Genomic DNA, 15,743 nt, shown 5'->3' with positions numbered 1-15,743 from the left:
TCGAAAATGTTTTCCAAGATTTCACTTGAATTTACATTTTTTATTTCATTTAATAATTTATATATTATATAATATTTATTTTATTTTTAATTTACTTCCTTTCAATGTTTATTTACTAATTTATAAAATATTATTTCTATTCACTTACTAATTTTATTGTTTATAAAATTTTTTTCTAATTTCCACAATATGAAAATAGAAAAAAATTTGTATATTTGTTGTTTATTTATTGTTTATTTACTTCAATATTCATATGTTTATTTACTATTTTTAAAATTTGTTGATTTTATTTTATTAAATTTTATTCTACTTTTTATTTTTTATTTTATTTATTATTACATTATTTATAATTAAATAAATAAAGTAATTTTCAACAAATAAACTACTCTTTGAGTTTAGTTAAAAATCGAGTATTTTTTAATTGTAAATAACAATTTACAATTTACCAGTGAAGAAAAAATGATCCATTCATGAAGTAATCGATAAGCTAAGCTTATTTCATCGATATCTTCAAATTAATTTTTTTCAGACTTGTATTTGAAAAAAACAGGTTGAACTATAATAATTTTAGGCCTATTCGCACACCTTGGAAGACTGAACTTCATATTATAACAATTTCACTCACATTAAGAAAACAGAGACACATTTTCAATTTTTCATTTCGATATATCTCAGAAATATTTATTTACGAAATTTAAAACAAAAATCACTTAAAAATTTTACTGGATTTTTTCCAAACGATTTTTTTTGTTAAAACATCATTCTTGTCGTTAATTAAATTTTTTTTTAATAATTTGTTAATTAATTATTAATTATTTCTTAATTTATTAGTTATTATTAGTTAATAGTTATTTATTCATATTTGAATATATTATTTTATTTCTTAAATAAATAAATAAATATAGTAATTATTTATTACTTTTTTAAGTATTTATTTATTTCTTATTTATAAATTAAATATAAGAAATATTTTCACTGTGGTTTTTTTTAGTAAAAATCTTTATCTTTGTCGTTAATTAAAAATTTATTAATTATTTGTCAATTAGTTATTAATTAGTCATTAATTAGTTATTTACTAATGAATGACTATGAATTAAATATGTAGAATATTTTTCACTGTGATTGCAATAAAATTATTAAACAATTATTGCAGAAATGCAAAGTAATTGAATATTCAAACATACTTTCACTCTCGACAATAAATAAAATAAAATAATTAAATAAATAACATGAAACGTACAAAAATAATGTATCTTCCACTCAAAATAGTTTAAAACTGTTGAATTAATTCCATAATTTTATTTTAAATATTTATTTATTTAAAAAATTACTAACTTAAAATTAACTTTTTTCAAAATATATTATTTTGAAATTTATTTAGTTAAAAAATTATTAACTTAAAAATTATTTGTTGAAAAATTTAATAAGTTAAAAATGCTACCTCCATGAGAAAACAATTATTTATTAAAAAATTTATTAAATTAAAATTTATTTATTTATAATTTTATAAAAAAAATTGTTACGTCAAAATTTATTTTACCAAACATTTTTATGGATTTAAAATCCATTTATTAGCTTTTATCATAAATTTTTTTTCAATATTTCTGAGATATATCCGTCATTATATTTTTTTAAAATTATTTTTAAAAATTAAATTTATTTTCTCTGTATTGATGGGATTTTAAAGTATATATAAAAATAAGAAAAAAAATCTCCAATAGGTAAACAAATCATGAAAACACGAATATTATAATGTAAAATTATTCTTTTCTTCAAAAAACTATTTTCTATGTATAGAAAATAGTTAAAATTAGAAAATTATTAATTATTTGAGGAGAAGAATATCGATTATTTAGACCAGTGTAGATAAAAAAAAGAAACTCTCGAGAAATGATTGTAAAACAATCGTAAACAAAGAGGGAAAAAATAATCAAAATTATTGTATATGTCTTGATGTTTATGTTAATATTTAATAATAAAGGAAATGATTCCTACTCAAATACACCAAGAAAAAAAAGATGAAATTAAATGTATTAACAAAAAAAATATATAAGATTAAGCAGAGCTTATAGATGAATAATATAAATAAATATATATTAGAATATATATACTTCAATCATCAAAAAAAAAAAAAATTAATAATAATTCATAATGAGCATTTAAGAAACAAATTTTTCAAATACTTCCATATAAAAACTTCCATTTGTAGATATCTTCATCTATACTCTGATTTAAATAAAAAAAATAGTCGTCCTAGTAAAATCGACAAAAATATCCATTCGTAGAAAATAGAAATCCATTTACATTATAATAAATAGCAAATAAGTAAACAGAAAATATGGACAATCAACAAATTGTCCTTTATTTAATAAGACATTTTTAGCTAGATTGGCCAAAAAAAAGTATCGTTTCTACAAATATTAATAATTACGGCTGGATTGTGCCAAATTTTAATATCTCCATGAACGTAATGCTTCTAAAGCCTCTTATTAAGGAAAAAAAATAGAAATTCAATTCTATAGAACAAAAAAGCCACTTTGAGGAATTCTGTATTTTTTTATTTTTTATTTAAACTATGAATTTAAGTTTTATTTTCGTTAGAATTTTATACTATTTATATTTTAATTTTTTAATTTTTAATACTATTCGTATTTTAATTTTTCAATTTTTAATACTATTCGTATTTTAATTTTAATTTTTCAAACAAAAACTGTTCAAATTTAATTAAATTAAATTATTTAAATTAAAATCTTTTCTAAAAAACTTCTTTTTCTTTCTCTTCTTTCTTATGTTTATTTATTTATTTAAACTCTGAATTTTATTTCCATTTTCGTTAGAATTTTACACTATTTATATTTTAATTTGTTAAATTTACAAAAAAAAAATTTGTCTGAATTTTAATTAAATTATTTAAATTCAAATTTTATTATTAAAAATTATTATATTTCAATTTGTTAAACTTTTACAAAACAAGATTTTAAATTCAGAGTAAAAAGAAATACAAGAAAAAAATTGAAAATTACATTTTTCAACTTTTTTTTTTTACTTGTAAAAAATTTATTTATTTTTTATAAAAAAAATTAATTATAATTATTGCTTGCAAAAAACGATAATTTCTATTTTTTAGTAAAAGAAAATTCAAAAATGAAAAAAATTTAGCCTATAGTTAGCTTATAAAAAAAGCATTTAGAATTACTTTCGTAAATTGCTTGCAAGTACCTGGATTCTAAGGAAAGTAAATTTTCATTAGCATTTAGAGAAGAATAATTTTAGTATTTAATAATTTTAATGAATTATTCCCTCCGCTGAATATTTTCAAAAAATATAGATAATTTTCAAATTTAACTATATAGGAATAAAATCCTGACCAAAGGAATTTATATTTTATTACATACGAAACTTAATTTTCGAATGTTGAGATAAATTGTATATTTTTTAATGTTATTTACACTGAATTTAGTAAATTTAATGAATTTATGTATTTAAATACAATTCGAATATTTTTCCTTTAACACAAAATTTAATTAATTATAAGAAAAAAAAAACTGATTTGAATGTAAATCACAAATTTTCGTCACTACTTTTGTATTATTAATCTAATTGTATTCAAACAGAAATAACGTTTAAATTTCAATGAATTCTAGTGAAATTGTATCAAATTATTACTTTTAAGTATATTAATTATATAAATTATTAAAAACAATTAAGTTGTACTGAATTCTACTGAAACTGTATTGAGTTATTACAAATTGTATTAAATTATTAATTAAATTGCACTGAATTCTAGTGAAATTGTATTGAATTATTACAAATAGTATATTAAATTATCAATTAAATTATTACAGACATAATATAGTTGAATTGTACAAATTAAATTGTATAGAATCTAAGAAAGCAAAAAAAAAAAAATGTACGGTTTCTAAAGGAAAAAAAGAGAATACCTATTGTCTTTCAAAATAATTTTAGTATAACTAATTTTTACTCGATGATTTTTAAATTAATTTACATTTTTCGAAGAAAAAAAAACGAATGTGTGCGAATGAGAGACAAAAAGAGAGAAAGAGTGTTCACTCATTTAGCTCAAAGTGGTTTGTGATTACGAAATTATTGCGCACTTATTACAATGAATTTATTTTCTAAAACAAATTGAGTTGTTACTTTCATCTGAGAAATAAATTCGACAATGTGAACAAAAAAAAAGTTGTTTCTATTCTTTCTGTTTTTTTTTATAATTACATATTTCTTTTTTTTTGATATTTTTTCTTCTTCTTTGAATCATTATTCAAGTTCGATATATTGATAGGTCGAAAACATTTTTTTTTTCGAGGAAACAGTACAAGAGGTTTTGTAACTATCGTTTTTTAAAAATATATATATAGATTTTAATAGATTTTTATAGATATAGACGATGAACAATAAATAGGTCCCTGTTTTTTTTCTATATAGTGTGTTTTACAAATAGTTTTTCTATCTCTGATTCTAGAATTGTTTCAGAATTATTCTAGAATTGTTCTAGAATTTTTCTAGAAATATTTTGCAATTGTTCTGGAATTATTCTAGAATTGTTCTGGAATTATTCTAGAATTATTCTAGAATTATTCTAGATATTCTCAAATCGAAATTTCCACATATCAAATATTCGATTGTTCGTCAAAATTTAATTTACTTCCTTTTTTTATCGAGGCCTCAAACGATTTAAAATTTAATTTCAATTTTTTCGCTGATTAATATAAATACTAAGCAATAAAAAAAGAAATTGAAAATACTAATTGGTTATCACAAACTGTAAACGTTGGCGTTCACAGAAAATTAAACTTAATTGTAGTTCTATTCGTTTTTACAATTAATTTAATAGCTATTTATATGCGCAACGTATTTTTTAAATGCTCCTAAAGCTCTGAACGTTCAAATGAACGAAATTTATTTATTTCTTCTTCAAATTCAAATTTTTGTTATAATAATTTTGCGTCACTACAAAAAAAAATTAATATAAAGTTTCTGAATTTAGATTAAGAGAAATTCAGAATTTACAATTAACTTTATAATTTAAGTTTTTAATTTCCATTACAATCATTAATTTATGAAAATATTTTGGATAAAAATATTTCCTTCATTTGAAAGTTCAAAACTTGCAGATCATATTTTCTAACATACGACGGAGAAATTATAAAAAGAATCTTATTTACTAATTTTATGTACAACGTGGTTTTTAAATATTATTACGTGACAGGCAATTTTTAAGTGAACATTAATATTACTCTATTTGATTTGATACGCGACGAATTGGAAATTGCTTCTTCATATTTTCTAATTTTTGTAAAAAATATTACATAAAATTTATGGCAGTTCAAATGCGAAAAAAAATTGATTAAATAAAAAAAACATAACTTACAACAATAAAAAATAAAACATACTTATAAAGAATATTTACAATAAATTAAGTACATAACAACGAAAATATTAAAACAATTAACAAACATAATATAATAAATAGCAATCGAACAAAATAAATAGTAAAATAAATAGTAGATAAATAAATAAATAAATGACAGTCGAAGCAAAATAAATAAATAACAAACGAAATAAAATAATCGAATGCTAATAGAATCGAAAAATTATAGTATAAATAATAAACAAATATTAAATTAAAATTGTCGAATAATTCACAAGAAAATTGTTCTTTTAACGGTTCAGTAGATTACAAGTCAATATAATTTCAATCTAGTGCTCGCGTGCATGACAATAAGACATTAAAAAACTTTTTTTCGTGACATCTAAATAAAGAAAAATTCCACATTCAAATATTCTTTAAATATCCCTCTCTCCTGACATTTAAATATTCTTTACAATTATTTTTTCTTTCCAGGCTAAAATTTAATTGATCAAACCAATTGATCGTGTGATAAATATTTTTCCTCGTATGATAATCTACAATTTTCCTTCATACATCAAACATTTTTGTTCTTTTGTCCCAAAATTAATAATTAACATTTCTCTCTAAAATCCTAATTTTTGAGCTTCACCATCTTTTAAATTACAAATAACCTGAACACAATTTTAATTTGGAAAGATTTCTAATTTACTCTACTCACATAATTATTTCTCTCGGAGAACATTTTAAATTAATCGTATTGAGCTAATTAAATGGAGCACAAATGGTACATTAATAATTTAATTATACTTTTAAATATATCGTATAAGAGTAAAAAATTCGTTTCATTACAAAATCAAATATTCTACTTTTATCTAATTTCAGTTTTCCTTTAAGTTACTCTTTAAATTACTGTACAAAAATTTTACACACACCATCACTTTTTTTTGGTACCTACACAATTACACATAATTAAATAATTTATCTATTTAGCTAAAATTATAAAGTTTTGGCTAAAAAATTTTATTTTACAGCTCTTTAGCGAAATAGCTAATAAATTATTTTCCTAAAATTGTAAAATAAAAATCTAAAACATCCTAAAATTTGAAAACAACAAAAAAACCCTGTCTCAGACTGAATCAGTCAATTTTCCATTTGACATAAATATAGGAAATTTTCTACAAATTTGAAAATCTATCTTACAATATAATTTTTTGGATCACATTTAAATAATAATAAATATGTATCTATTTAATGCCTGAGGAAAATTATTAAATATTCTGTACAATATAAACATAAATAGATAATAGAAATAAAAATCTAAAAAAAATAATTGGCACAAATAAAGTTACTGTATAATTATAAAAAATTGGCGTTTTTAATTGTACTTAATGTTCGCGTTTAAAATTGTAACAAGCGCATAAATTAGCGAAGCAGTCTTGAATCATATTTGCAATATATATTAGAAAAAAATCGAAGTTTAATAAATTATCGTTTTTCCCTTTTTCTTTCGATAAACTTTGATTTCATCTTTTTTAACTAGAAGATTATTCTAGACGATTAGTTTAAATATTACATTTTCAGAATTTAATTATTTTACAAAATTTTACATTGCACCGAATTCATTATTCTTTTTTCTGAATAAATTACTGTTCCATATTTAATTATCAATTACTGATTATCAACAGTTCCATCTACTTCTAAATGTGAATAAAAAAATATTAAGATTTGTCTAAACAATCAACATCTATAATGTATGGTGTGAAGTCTTCATTTCTTTTCCCTTGTCTTTAAAATACGTATTCATTTTAAAAATAATGAAAGGGATATTTTTAAACAAATCGAAATAAATTTTGAAAGAATAAAAATTGCTATTCGTTCACCATACATTTTTCACATTTATAGTTTTAATCTTTCGGAGATTGGAGAATTTTTTCTTTTCGAAATTATATTTCTAATCGTGTCTAAATTCTAATTTTGAAGAAAATTATTTAATCTTCATTTTTTGTATCTAATTTTTAACGTTTAATTTTTCGACTTTTTGCGTATCATTTTTTAACTTTTTGTAAATCATTTTTTGAATTTTTGTGAATAATTTTTTGTAGTACAATTTTTTGTTCGAATATTTTTTTCTTTGCGGGGGGGGGGGAATTGATATTTTCAAACTGTCGCTTTGTTATCGAGATATTCGTCATCGTCGTCAGCAAATTTAATACTATCCTCACCTTCACCGATGAGATCGTAAAATGAGTCTCGCGAATTTTTTTTTACATCAGTCTCAACACCATAATCAGGACTTGGAATTTCTTTCTCACTGGGGAATTCCCCTTTGTCCTTTGTTCGATGAACTTTTACTGGCGAATCCTGACGATTTCTTGAAAATTCAGTCATTGGTATATCGCCCAATGCCGCCACCTTGTCCTTTTCACTGACAACGTTCAATTTCACGATATCGACATAATCCATCGAAATATTCAGAGTCTTTGGTTTACATGTTTCATTTTCATAATCCTTCTCCTCACATTTATCTCGATCCAGATCGACGTTTTTTCTATCCTTTGCTCTCCGTGCCTTTGGAGTGTCAAGATTATTTTTTTTCTGTCCTCTTCCCAACTGAAAAATAATAACAATTTATATTAATAATCGTTGTATTCTGGATTTCTGCTGTTAGTTTGAAATTAATTGTTCTTGTTTGCTTTTTCTTTTCCTAATTGTTATATGGGAAATTTTCTTTTTAAATGTTTGGAATTTTAAAATTAATCCTATATGGGAAATAATTGAAATATAAAAATAACTAGCAAAAACTGACGCGCGCGAGCGCGCGTGCATTTTTTTTTCAACGTTTTATTTTAAATAATTAAAACTTTATTTTTTCAGCGAATTTGAACCATTATGATGTCACAATTTTTTAGCAAATGCTGTGAACAAATTGTGACGTCATTATGGTTCAAATGCCATTAAAGAAATTATTTCATCTTCTATTAATTAATATATTTTTGCATTTTCTTTTTTTATATAAATAAATTAAAATTTTTATTTATTAATTGAAAATATCTGTTCGCAGTTTATATTTTTTTTTTGTTTAATATTTTAATAATTTTATGTTTTAATATATATATAAATATATTTTTTCTATTAAAATAGCAATTCTTTAAAATGATTATTATTATTTTTAAGGGTATTTTAATTATTATTATGACGTTATAATGTTTTAAATAAATTTAAAAAATGGAAATGCTGGAAAGAATGAAAAATACATTTTTTTTAGAAATATAAAATTATTCAATTAACATCTTCTATCTTTATATCTTCTCTCTATATTAATATCTTCTTCTTCTTCTATCTTCTTTGATTTAGTTGTAATTTACTTTTTTGTTTCCTATCTTCTTTAATAATTTTATGTTTCAATATTTTTAATTTTAATTAAAATTAATATATTGAATTTCATTTAAATTCTTGCAAAAAATTTGAGAATCATTGAATTTCTTCAAAAAATGTCATTATTTATGAAAATAATTCAATTTTCGCTAAAAATCATTAAATCAATTTTGGAAACCCTAATTAAATTTTTCTGAAGAATTATTTTTTATTTTTTGTTTAATAATTGTGTTTCTTTAATAATTTTAATTGGATATTTTTAAAGTAATTTAAATTTATGAACAATTTTTTTCAAGTTTTTAAAACTAATTTTTAAATTTGTAAATTTAGTTGAAACATCTATTGTTTACATTTATTCCTTGTTTACAATTACCCCAAATGGCCCTAATTGTAAATTGATTGTTTTGTTGATTTTTGAATTTTATTTCGGAATAATTCAATTTTTTATTATGTATTTTTCATGATTTGAAGACTTTATATAGTCTTTAAAAGACTTGATAGTATTTAAATAGTTGAAATGAAAGGCGGTGCCTAAAGTATTTTTTTTAAGTTCATTATTTTTTTTTCTTTTTAGAAAATCTATTTTCTATAATATTGTGTTAAAAAAAACGTTAACATTTTATATTTTATTTGAACAGAAGATAACGATAAGTTTAATTCTTGCAAAAGAAAGCACTTATAAGTTAATTCTACACACAAACACACACAGAAATACGTTTATTTTTTACGTAAGTGCCAATAAATTAATTTCAATTTTTTATTTAAAATGAAATAATTTAATTTTGAATTAATTGTATTTTTGATATTTGAATAATTAATTATTATTTTGAACAATTACATTTTTCAATGATTTCAAAATAATTAAATTTTTATTAAAAACAGAATAATTTATTTTTGAATTAATTAAAATTGTTTCATTTATTTTTGAATAATTAATAATTGACTTTTGAATTATTTAAAATTCAAATATTGTAAAAAATTAATAAAATATTTAAAAAAAACAATTTATTTTTAACATAATAAAAAAAGTAATTTATTAAAATACTAAATTCAAATAGATTTTGAATTGCAATTATTTTTAAAAATAAATAAATTTTTTGTGTAAAATCATTTTTTTAAAATTAATTAAAATTTGAAACAATTGAATTTTTTTTTTTCATTTTTGAAAAATTAATTATTTCGAACAATTTTTTAAACATAAAAGAACCAGGAGCTATTATCACTCATAATAGCAATCAAAAAAAGCACACACTAAAGGGATCGCTCTTCCCAAAAAATTTAGACTCTAGATCCTGCACTGTATAAGTTAATAATTGAAGATTAATTAAATTTTTGAAAAATTAAATATTAAAAAATTAATTATTTTGAATAATTAATATTATTGAACAGTAATTTACGAAAACGACCAATGTAATAAAATTTCGAACGATATTTTTTATTGATTCAGGAAAATTGAATTTTTTAATTAAAATTAATAATCGTTGAAAATTGAAAATAATACAACTTTTATTGACAATTCGATATTTCAGTTTTTTTAGATTTTAAAAATGCATAAAATTTTCAATAATAATAATAAATCAAAATACAATAAATATTATCAATTATAATTATAAATAAAAAAAAATAATAATAATAATAAGATATACGAATAAAATTTGTTTTTAAGTTATTTTGAGATTTTTATTTAACAAAATAAAATGAAATAATATAAATGATTTAATTAAGAAGAAAATTTTAATTAATAATTAGAATTTACCAATCTACAGTTTTTTTTCCACTGAAAACGGTAACCTCTCGCCTGATACCAGATATTTTTCCACGATTTTTCAAACACAATAATTCTTGTCACAATTTAACGTTTTTTAAAAACACCCGCACTACCGCATAACATAACATCGAAAATGTCAAAACATCACGAAAAATATAAACAAACAAAAAAATCATGATAATAATTCGCAAATGATAACTAACAACTAACTTCATACTGCGAACGGACAGAATGAAAAACCACAGACTTTAATAAAGTTAATAATTGAATTGTAATGAATTTTATCAAAATATTTGAAATATTGACATCTTTGGAAGAATTTTATTAAAATATAAAAAAATACTCAAATTCTTTCAACGAATTTTATTAAAAGTTTATTAAAAATAATAGAATTCCTGAGAAGAATTTCATCATTTATACAAAATAATTAAATCATTTTAAACAATTTCTTTGACTTTTTTTGAAAATAATGAAGATATTTAAATAAGTTTAATTAAAAAATTTCCAAAATAATTGAAATTAAAGAATTTTTTTCAAGTTTTCCAAATAATCGTGATTTTTAATGTACTTGTAATTAAAAATTTGATTATTGAATTTTATTAAAATTTTTAGGAAATAATTTATTTCTTTTCAGAATTTTATTACAATTTTTTAAGATAATTGAATTCCTTCAAGAATTTTATTAAAATATTGGAAATAATTGAATTCCTTCGAAAACTTTATTTAAATATTAGAAATAATTGAATTCTTTCGAATAATACCATTAAAGTTTTTGACAATAAATAATTTCCTTTCAGGGAATTTTTTTAATTTTTTGAATATAAAATAATTATATTCCACCATAGAAATTTATTAAAAGTTTTTAAATTAATTTGATTGTTTGTAAGAATTTTTCTAAAATTTAAAAGCAAATTTAATTTTTCTTTTGAAGAATTTATAATAATTAAATTTATTTTGACAATAATTAAGCTGATATAAAAAATTTTATCAAAATTTTTGAGAATATTTAAACTATTTCAAAGATTTTATTAATGTTTTTAAAAATAATTGAATTCTTTTGATAAATATTATTATTTATGAAAAAAATGGAATTCGTTTAAGAAATTTTATATCAATTGTTTAAATTAATTGGATTTCAGCTAAAAGTTTCATTAAAATCCTTAAAAATAATGGACTACTTTCTTTATTTACGTTTTATTGAAAATTATTGAATTCCTTCACAGAATTTTATTATTTGTAAAAATAATTGAATTATTTCGTAGATTTTTATTAAATTTTTTGAAAATAATTGAATTCTTTCAAGAAATTTTATTATTTATGAAAAAAATTCAATTCTTTCAAGAAATTTTATATCAAATGTTTAAATTATTTGGATTTCTGCGAACAATTTTATTAAAATCCTTTAAAATAATTGAATTCTTTCTTTATTTAAGTTTTATTTAAAATAATTGAATTCCTGCACAAAATTTTATTATTTATAAAAATAAATGAATTATTTCGTAGATTTTTATTAAATTTTTTAAAAAAATAATTCAATTCCTTCACAGAATTTTATTATTTACAAACATAATTGAATATTTCGTGATTTTTATATTGAAAATAATAGAATTCTTTCTTTATTTAGGTTTTATTGAAAATAATTGAATTCCTACACAGAATTTTATTATTTACAAAAAGAATTGAATTATTTCGTAGATTCTTATTAAATTTTTTTAAAATAATCGAATTCTTTCTTTATTTAAGTTTTATTTATTAAAAATAATTAAATTCCTTCACAGAATTTTATTGTTTATAAAAATAATTGAATTATTTCGTAGATTTTTATTTTGAAAATAATTGCATTTTTTCGTAGATTTTTAATAAAATTTTTGAAAATAATTGATTTCCTGAGAAGAATTTTATTATTTTCAATATAAAAATCTACGAAATAATTCAATTATTTTTGTAAATAATAAAATTAATTTATTATATTTAAATTTTAATGAAAATAATTGAATTCCTGAAATGAATTTTATTTATGAAAATAATTGAAATGTTTCCAAAATTTTTATGAATATTTTTGAAAATAATTGAATTTCTTAGAAAAATTTTATTATTTAACAAAAATAAATAAATTCTTTCAACAAATTTTATAACAATTTTTTAAATTAAAATTGAATTTTTCAAAAAAATTTTACTATGATTTGTGAAAATAATTGAGATTCTGTGGAGAATTTTATTATTTAATGAAATAAATTGAATTGTTTCAAGAAATATTATAAATTTTTAAAATTGAATTTTTTTGAAGAATTTTATCTAATTGTTTAAAAATTATTGAATTCTTTCGGAAAATTTTATTCAAATTTGTGAAAATAATAGAAATTACGAGAAGAATTTCATTCAAATTTTTATAAATAATAAATTATAATTAATTAGTTAATAAGTGAGTTTTCTTAATTTTGAATCTGAAATTATTAAAAATTTTGAAGTTGATATTTAAAAATTAGAAATTCTGTAATTTTCATAATGATAAATGTTCAATACTGCAAAAATATGTTTTAAATTTTAATATTATAATATTTAAATTCTACTCTGTTTTATTTAAAAATTTATAAAAAATTTTTGTTTATTTTTTTTTCTGTAAAAATTTAAAACATAAATAGGTACACTGAAAAAAAAATTTATTTGATTCAAATAACCGATTAATTGACTATTATCAATTAAATATTTACTTGAATGAAATAATATTTATGTTAATCAATTAATTGGCATTTGTTTTAAATCCTACTGAAATTATTGGTTTAAATACCATTTAACTGACTCTAATAAATATTATTTGATTCAAGTAAATATTTAATTGATAATAATCAATTAATCGGTTATTTGAATCAAATACATTTTTTTCAGTGTATGTTTTCAATTTTTTTAGAGCAAAAAAAAAAAGAAGAAAAAAGTTTTCTAAAGAAAGTATTTTAGAACAAAACAAAAACCCACCGATCTGGTTGAAGAAACATCCCCTCGTGAATCAAGATCCGAATGAAATTTATTAGGAATAATCTCTGCCGACACTTCTCCACATTCATCAGGAACTTGCCTTGCGAGAGATTCTTCACTAACTCGAACTCTCGACTCCTCCAAAATCCTATGAATTGGAAGCATACCTTCCCTCAGTCTTGCTCTATATTCAGTAATTATTTCATCATGAAGTCGAGACTCTCCAGGATCTAATCTCCTCGGAAGAATCTCGTCTCCCGTATCGTCTTCTAATTCTTGATTGGCAGTTTTAATTTTTTCATATTCATCGGCTGTCAAAGACGCTCCCTCCGTGTCAAGTCCCTTAGAATCGTCACATTCCTCCGGACGATTATTTTCATCAATAGTGTCCAAAATATCTGACTCATCAGAGCCCAATGGTGGAATCCAGACTAAAAATGCTGGATCCATTCCAAGATAGGAACCGGGAGCTGCCGCAGCATTTACGACATTATAGTCATAATAATCCATTTCTAAATCACCTTCTGGATTCGAAAGACTAAATTCAGAACCGGGACCCTGTAGAAGACGCTCACGATTTCGACGTTCCTTGGAATCTTTTCCACAACGCAGTGTCGAGGCATTTGAACAACTGCTACTGGCCGGTGAAAAACTCTAAAAAAATTATTTTCAGTTATTTCAGGAAAATTAGAAACAGCATTAATTTATTTGTAATTTATTAAGAAATTAAATTGTTACGAATTTAATTTAATTAATATAATTTAATTCAAATAATTAATTTATTACGAATTCAAATTTAATTCAATAGAGAGAGAAAAAATTAGAGAATAATGAAGATTTGAATTTTAATTTAGGTTTTATTTCACAAACATTTTTTTTGAAGACGAAAACCCCTAAATATTAAATTCAAAATCTTCTTCAAATTGTAAGTCAGTAAATGTGTTTAAATTTTGATGATATCAGGCCACGAATCGACTTTAAGACGCCAAACAAGTCGTTTTAGTCGATTTATAGTATGAAAAATGTGGAGAAAGTCGATTCTTTTATTTCGGATTGACACAAACATTTGATTATGTATTTTCCTGTCTTTTCCCTGATTTTGAGTAAAGTTTTAAATTTTTTCGATAATAACCTTATTCTGATAATAACTTCATTTCTAAGTTTTTTCTAAAATACAATTATTTCAAAACATTTAATTTACAAATTCTTTCACATTTTCTTTCCAGAAACAGGATTATTTTTTTAAAAATTGTAATAGAAAATTTTCCAAAATATAAAACTTATTAAGATAAGAAAAAAATTTACAATTTTTCAATTAATTACTTTGGGAATTTAATTATGGTCAAGAAATTTTAATTAAAGTTTTTTAATATACAAATTTTTTCAGAATTAATGAATTCAATGATTGAAAACTTCCATAATCTTATTAAATAAATATTTAAATATAATAATAAATGTATTTCCAAAGAAAATAAAAATTTTTTAAATTCAATTTCAGACTTTTTGAAATTTTACTATTTTTGAAAAAACCAACTGTAATTCTTTTAAAATTCAATTATTTTCTACAAATTTTGACTAAAATTATTCCTAAGATTAAAAATTCTTTTCAATTTCATTTAGATTCAATCAAAAATTTCCATTAATTAACATTTTCAAAATATTAATTTTATTTAATTGAAACTTTATTGAAAATAATTGAATTTTTAATTTATACAAAAAGGTATAAAAACTTTTTAACATAATTGAATTGCTTCGAGAAATCGAAAATAAATTAATTCTCATAAACAATTTTATTAAAATTTTCAATTTTATTTAAAAAAATAATTGAATGATTTAAGAAATTTTATCACAATTTTGTCAAATAATTCAATTCTTGCGAGAAATTACATTAAAATTATTTTAAAAGCAATTCAATTGCTGCGAAAAAATTTTTTTTTAATTTTTAAAAATAATTATTGAATTATTGCAAAGAATTTTATCAAATCTTGTAAGAATTTTATTAAATTTTTTGAAAATTTGTGACTCATTTTGAAGAATTTTTATTGAAATTATTAAAAATAATTAAAATCTTTTGAAAAATATAATTCAAAATGTATCGATAATACATAATTGAATTCTCATAAATGATTTTGAAAAAAATTTTGAAAATTATTTAACTCTTTGGAAGAAAATCAATTTTTTTACAAGTAACTAAATTACTTCAAAAAATTTTATTATTTATAATTTAACTTTAAAATTAAAGTTCTTTTGAGG

At 20.2% G+C, this 15,743-nt stretch overlaps 1 protein-coding gene across 5 annotated transcripts in view; it reads right to left on the bottom strand.

Moving 5' to 3' along the window:
• Positions 1-5,565: 5,565 nt before the first annotated feature.
• Positions 5,566-15,743, bottom strand: part of LOC122498264 — a 191,129-nt gene continuing 180,951 nt past the window's right edge. For all 5 annotated transcript variants that reach the window (XM_043605921.1, XM_043605925.1, XM_043605922.1 and 2 more), the window contains 2 exons: positions 13,491-14,144; positions 5,566-7,984 (listed from right to left, as the gene is read on the bottom strand). In XM_043605921.1, the coding sequence (XP_043461856.1) occupies positions 7,532-7,984; positions 13,491-14,144 (1,107 nt within the window). In that variant the 3' untranslated portion in view covers positions 5,566-7,531. The remainder of the gene's footprint in view (positions 7,985-13,490; positions 14,145-15,743) is intronic.

This window comes from Leptopilina heterotoma, unplaced genomic scaffold, assembly GCF_015476425.1.
Source record: "Leptopilina heterotoma isolate Lh14 unplaced genomic scaffold, ASM1547642v1 Lhet_144, whole genome shotgun sequence".
Taxonomy (NCBI): Eukaryota; Metazoa; Arthropoda; class Insecta; order Hymenoptera; family Figitidae; genus Leptopilina; species Leptopilina heterotoma.
The sequence above is the reverse complement of the archived record's forward strand: the minus strand, read 5'-3'. Positions and strand labels throughout refer to the sequence as shown.